The sequence below is a fragment of the Plasmodium inui genome (assembly GCF_000524495.1).
Source record: "Plasmodium inui San Antonio 1 unplaced genomic scaffold supercont1.2, whole genome shotgun sequence".
Taxonomy (NCBI): domain Eukaryota; phylum Apicomplexa; class Aconoidasida; order Haemosporida; family Plasmodiidae; genus Plasmodium; species Plasmodium inui.
In genome coordinates, this window is record NW_008481836.1 from 432626 (window position 1) to 438571 (window position 5946).

The following is a 5946-nucleotide window of genomic DNA, read 5'->3' on the forward strand; positions in this document are numbered from 1 at the left end:
TCTAGTCTAATTGGGCAACCTTGCCAAGCTTTGCAACGCTTTGCTAAGTTCAGCTTAGCGAAGTTCATTTCACGCAATTGTTTTTTCATTTTTTCACGCCGCGTTAGTTTCCCCGCTTCCCCTTCCTCGTTGTGATTCATTTTAATAATGATTAACAAAAACACACCCGGTAGGCAAAAAACTGTCCAGGAGGGAACTTTATGCACAAAACTGCTTAAAGAATTCCTTCCCATTTTTTTTTTAACCTCACTACGTGCCTGTGCATGCGGTATGTGTATGTTCTTGCGTCCCACTTGATGACGCCCTCGTTTGGCAAATTATCCTCCTAATTGGGATGGCATTCCTTTTCTGTGCACACCCGTGAAATCCTCTCTGTTTCACGATTTTATCTGCCCGGGGGGGTAACAATTTTACGACAGCTTGGTTTGGCAAGCTTTCCAAATCTGCACAAAACGGAAAGGCGAAAAACCCAACTGTCGTAAAATTCTTCCCTCCACGTACACATTCGCGCGCTCTTTGGCCTCTATATACATTCCATCCTAATAATGCACCTGCTTATTTCCCTCTTCATGTACTGTACCCCCCTGCCCACTCCAAGGGAAAAATTTTCCACTACCTTAGCACACATTGACCGGCACACTGACCCACATATTCGCCAAATTTTTTCCTCGCATTTTAGCTGATTTCATTTTACCGCTGATCATTTCTGCATTCGCTGTATCAGTTGTTCGTTTTTTTTTTTTTTTTTTTCCCTTACCATGCGCACTTTTGCTTGTACGTAACTGTATCCCCATGTGCACGCTTAACGCATACCTAGAGTAACATTTCAAGGGTTTGCCTCACTGCCCGCTAACTGCCAATTTCGCGCATCTTCATATTGGAAAATTAATTGTGCATGAGCAGACACGTTCATACGCACGGTTAACGAAAAATGCGTTGGTCCGAACACACCCTGGAGTGACTACGCCAGACAAGTTGCCGCACATCGATTTGCTCTTACGGTTAGGCACCACCCCACACATACACACCCTCACCCTCTTACCCATTCATGTGAACACCCCCAACCCGCCATGCGCACGGAACGGAACGGCTCCCAGACCTCTAACTGAAAATGCTTGGTTACAGAGAAGAACCAAAGTAATATGTATGAACAGAAATACCTTCCTGCACAAGTGGAGGGAAATGAAATGTTTCCATCTTTTACGAAAAAGTTTTATTTTATTCTTTTTCTCTTTCTTTTTCTTTTTCATGTTGTATCCTCCTTTTAGTTCAAAAGATCCAACGAAAAAAAAATTCATCATTTTTGGATTGCCGTTCTCGGGGAAAACTTCCATAATTTACTTCTTCAAGCTGGGCTACCTCATAACAACGGTTAGTGTACCTTCACCGAAAGGCATCGCCGAGGGCACAGCTTTTCTCCCTCCTCTTCCTCTGCTCGACATTCCTGAACGTTCAGGTGGTATCTTTCGTATAGAAGTTTCGTAGCTTCTCCAATTTTTAAAAAAAATGTAGAGGGTGGAAAGCATACACACGGGAAATGCACACCAGGTGTTTGCCATCAGGCGAATAGGAAAAAATTAAGTATTTGACTGGTCGGGAAAGGGCAGCCTGAAGCGGCTGCAAAGGTGTCATCAGAATGTGCCGCGCTAATGTGCGCTGTTATTATTACCTCAGGGAAACCCATTCCTCATCATACTTGCCCCTCCCCTGCGCTCAGGTAAGAACACTCTTCATCAACGAAGAAAGTTTCAGCGTGAAAATCAAAACAGGCGAAAACAGGCTGGGCGAAAGGAATTACGAAATAACCTTCTTCGAAGTAGGAACGGATTGCTCATACAGCTTAATAAAACAATACGCGGACGTTTCAAATGACGTGATCTACATTGTCGACAGTGCACACAAAAGTGCCCTATGTGAGGCCAGAGAAGAGTTCATCAGAATCATATATGATTTCCGATTTGTGTATAGAAAATGTAAATTCTTAATCTTTATGAATAAGCAAGATTCGAATGGCTGCCTCCCGTCAGAGGAAATTATAAATTATTTCGCCCTTCCAAAGGAGCTGCGCTTCAGGTGTAAATTCTTTTCTTGTAGCACCTTATCTGGGCAGGGACTAAAAGAGGGCTTAGAATGGCTGGTGAACGCGGACGTTTTTTTTGACAAAAATGATGCTGTTGTTGAAAGGAGTGGGGGAACATTTTACAACTACTAGTCCAGTCAGAGGTTTATTTATTTTTTCTTTTTCTTCTTGCAGACGTGTGTAAATCTGCCGAACAGGGAGCAAAGTAAAAAAAAAAAAAAAAAAAGCAACATTTTTTTTTTTTGTTTTTTTCCTGTCCGTTTGCTGAATGTACATTTTTTAATAGAGAGGAGAAGGCGTTCCTGAGACTGCTGCCTCCACGTTTGCAAATATATCTACGTTTGTATGCACCTACGTAAAGACACACTGAATAGACCTTTTAATAATCACTATATTTTGTAATACTTTTCTTCTTAAAGACCTTTTTATTCAGAAAATATTTCATAAGTTTAGCTGTGTCCCAATTTGTATTTTCTCTTGTGTCATTCTTTCCGCGTTGTCACTCTACTTTTGTTCTATCACCCTGCCATGCGGTTCCAGAATTTTTTTTTTTTTTAACTTTTAAACCGCCAAATGTGCTACATTTTTTCTCCCTTTGGAAATAACAAATTTAAATTGTAAAAAAAAAAAAAAAGTAAAAAAAAAAGAGGCGTATCTCTCAACTGTGACGATGTCAATTTGGGAAAGACAAGGATGATGAACATGGGTACAAACTACAACATCAGCACAACTCCCCAAAATGGGAAGATTTTCCTTTTTAAAATATGTTTAAGTGGAGAATCCTTTCCCCTATAATGTCGTTAAGCTGGGAAGGAAGGGGCAAAGGGGCGTGCACATACAATGTAGAAGAGAAGAACATGTGGCGAGGGGAGACAATAAAATAAGAATTTTAAATGAGGAATAAAATGTCCTAAGTTTAGTTCCTTCCCATCAGTTTAGTTCCTTCTCATCAGCTTAGTTCCACCCCCTCGTTCGTCCTTTTTCACCGTCCCCGTTTTTTTCCACCCCATTTTGTATTTTCATTTTTAAAATGAAATTACCTGGTCGAGCTCTTCCAAAATGTTCTGTTCCCCTTCGCCCACATCTTTGTGGTACCTCTCGGCTAGCTTCTGCAAAAAAAAGTAAGAAAAAAAATAAAATAGAATAAAATAGAAAAATTCTCTTAATTCTTAACCGGATGAGAAAAAAAAGTACACTCCTTTTTAGCTTATATACTTTTAAAGAATTTTCCGAATATTCTTTTTCCACTTCATCCTTGATCTCCTTCACTTCGTATTCTTTGCGCAGTGTAAAAGACAAAAATGGGAACAATTTTGGCAACAGCGAGGAGTGACACCAGGAAAAGGTAAACATTATGCTCTAGAGAAAATTTCAATCTCACCTTGACTCATTTTATCCCCCGGAATGGCATTCACAGAGTGCGAATTTAAAGGCTGCGGAAAGGTAAAACAAAACGGGACGTTTTTCCTTGTTCGCGTTAGAAACGACTGAGCTTTGAAGTAGAACTAACCTTATATATGTTCAGTACATCATATGGGAGTTGCGCGTACGCTGTACACACAAACGCGAGGAAGAGGAAAAGAAGGATGCGTGCCATTCTGGGAAAAACAAAAGGGAAAGAAAAGACCACGCGGTTCCAAGTAAGCCTGGGAGTAACACGCAAAATGTACGTAATAAGGAGGCAGAAATATATATTTTTACCCTTTGGAGGAAGATACGCATTTAAGCAAAACAAACATTTCGATTGGGCGTAAAAAAAAAAGATTTAATTTGGTGAAGCTTCTTTTTGCAGAATAGGAGTCCTAGCGATGTTGTCCTATTTCCATTTTTTTTTTTTTTTTTTTTACCGTTTCTTCTCAAGGCAAAATGTATGTACCCTCTCGCACAATTTTCCTATTTAGGGGGATGTTCACTCATGTGTGTAAATACAACAGACGGAAATTCACTTCCATGCAAGTTCCTCCCTTGGGGAGCTGGATAAAACGGCAGACGGGCGTTAACTGTATATATATGCACACAAACAGCCAAGGGTACTTGCCTTTCATCAACCCTACAGCTAAAGTCAGACCTGCGTTGAAGGCAGAACAAATAAAAACCCATTTGGCACTGCTGTGGGGGAAGCAAAAACAAGATAATGTCAACCTACCTGTCTCTACAAATAGTCGAAAAGACTTCCACTTTGTAAATTATTTTACAACGTTCTTTCGATTTAGTCAACTGGTCCTTTAACCTTTTTTTTCTTTTTCTTTTCTTTTTTTTTCCCGCATTTATTGGCTTACTCAACCTTCGCGATCATAACATCACTGCGGCGAAGCAAAGCCATGCAAAATAGAATGGGGTAAATGCAGTTTAAGTATGCCTGGTGATAATTTAAAAAAGATTTTCCATCCCATGGTGATTCACCCGTGAGGATCTTACATGCGTAACCGTCTGTGCACAAATGCTTTCCTTTGTCCAGCAGAAGGAAAAAAATACATATCTTCGGGAATATACACATGCGTGCAGAGCATACGCACGCCCTTCCATTAAAATGTCTGCTGTGACGAATGCGCCTTGTCCAATAACAATGCCGGAAAAATTACTTAACAGGGGAACGATTTTTAAAACGTATTTCGTATCCTTCAAATGAAGAAGGTATGCACATTATAAGTGAACGGGTTTCCCACTATAGTACATAGCCCCCCAAAAAAAATAAGACCATAAAAAAAAATACATGTATGTATGTATACATATATATATAAATAACTCAGTAGAGCAGATTTGACTTCCCCATTTTTGTGAGGAGAATTACTTCCCCTACGTGCGTCCAACTTCTTCCCCGTCTCGCGCAACACCGTTAACAATACCGTCGGAGTACCAAAAAAATGGTTAAAAATGAATAAAAATGAGGTGAACAACTTTTTGTGCCAGTTTGACTTCTCCGCCCTGGAGGAGTTAGACCCATCATTAGGTAACTTCAAAAGTGGGAAGTCGGGAAAAAGCCTTCCGGAGGTTTTCTTTTTTCCAGTCTACCTCACCTAGAGTAGAAGCTATCGCCAAAGCGTGGTGATGCTACACGAACCTGCCTCTGCACATGCGTACGCCCTTTACCACGCCCTTTACAGCGGATGGCTACACCGCTTGCTACAGAAAAGAAGTCCCGTTCGAGATAAAGGTTGAACAGGCGAACAACGTGCCGCAGGAAATAGGCTCACTGGAAGTTCTAACGGTGAAACTTCTCGCGTTGGTAGGGCGGAGGGTTTGACCGTGTGCATGGTCTTGCACGTCAGGGTCAGCATACGCCTCATGGCTGTTCTCATCAGTGTGGATTAAAACCCACACTTAGTGCGCCCCCTTACCCTGCGCACATATAGCTACAGAACTGGTATTTTTTCCACACCACCTGCAGGGGGACGAATCAAATGCCAAGCGCATCAAGATAGAGCTAACGTGTGAAGCGGACCTGTTTTTTCACTTTACACAAACGTAATGAATGAGGCGAAGTGATATCGTAAGGGTCCACTCCGCTGTGTTTTTGTGCCAAGAGAATTTGCCTATCTCTTTACCGCTCTCCTTCCCTTGTCCATTTCGCCCCTTTTTTTTTCAACTTTCTATTTCCCCTCCCCTACAGAGTAGACGAACGCTCATTTGAAGCCATGCAGACCAGCCAAAAACTTATGATTAATTTTTCTGAATATTTGGAAGTCTTAATAAAAATGTTCAATTCCTGTGTACGGGACCCGCGCAGGTGGGCATGGATTACGCCGTGTTGACCACGTCGTTTTTTTTTTCTTATCTAATTTGGTTATTCCTATGAAGCAGTACAAAGTGTTCCCCTTTCTGTTGTGGCAATTTAGATGACTTGATATTCTGACCTGTGTGTGTGT

The 5946-nt window shown here is 41.2% G+C and overlaps 3 protein-coding genes across 3 annotated transcripts in view; 2 read left to right on the forward strand and 1 right to left on the reverse strand.

Annotated features, from left to right (window-relative positions):
* Positions 1-1248: 1248 nt before the first annotated feature.
* Positions 1249-2212, forward strand: C922_00536 (small monomeric GTPase; the record flags this gene model as incomplete). The annotated part of the gene is made up of 2 exons (XM_008816152.1): positions 1249-1371; positions 1718-2212. 2 exons carry the CDS (start codon positions 1249-1251, stop codon positions 2210-2212), a joined length of 618 nt encoding a protein of 205 aa, XP_008814374.1.
* Positions 2213-2837: 625 nt separating this feature from the next.
* On the reverse strand, positions 2838-3677 carry C922_00537 (hypothetical protein; the record flags this gene model as incomplete). The annotated part of the gene is made up of 5 exons (XM_008816153.1): positions 2838-2885; positions 3121-3189; positions 3296-3357; positions 3462-3513; positions 3591-3677. 5 exons carry the CDS (start codon positions 3675-3677, stop codon positions 2838-2840), a joined length of 318 nt encoding a protein of 105 aa, XP_008814375.1.
* A 1277-nt stretch (positions 3678-4954) lies between these two features.
* C922_00538 (hypothetical protein) overlaps positions 4955-5946 on the forward strand; it is a gene marked incomplete at both ends in the record, with an annotated part of 1515 nt that continues 523 nt past the window's right edge. Inside the window, 5 exons of the mRNA XM_008816154.1 lie at positions 4955-5030; positions 5185-5306; positions 5469-5545; positions 5691-5827; positions 5879-5904. Coding sequence (XP_008814376.1) covers positions 4955-5030; positions 5185-5306; positions 5469-5545; positions 5691-5827; positions 5879-5904 — 438 coding nt within the window. The remainder of the gene's footprint in view (positions 5031-5184; positions 5307-5468; positions 5546-5690; positions 5828-5878; positions 5905-5946) is intronic.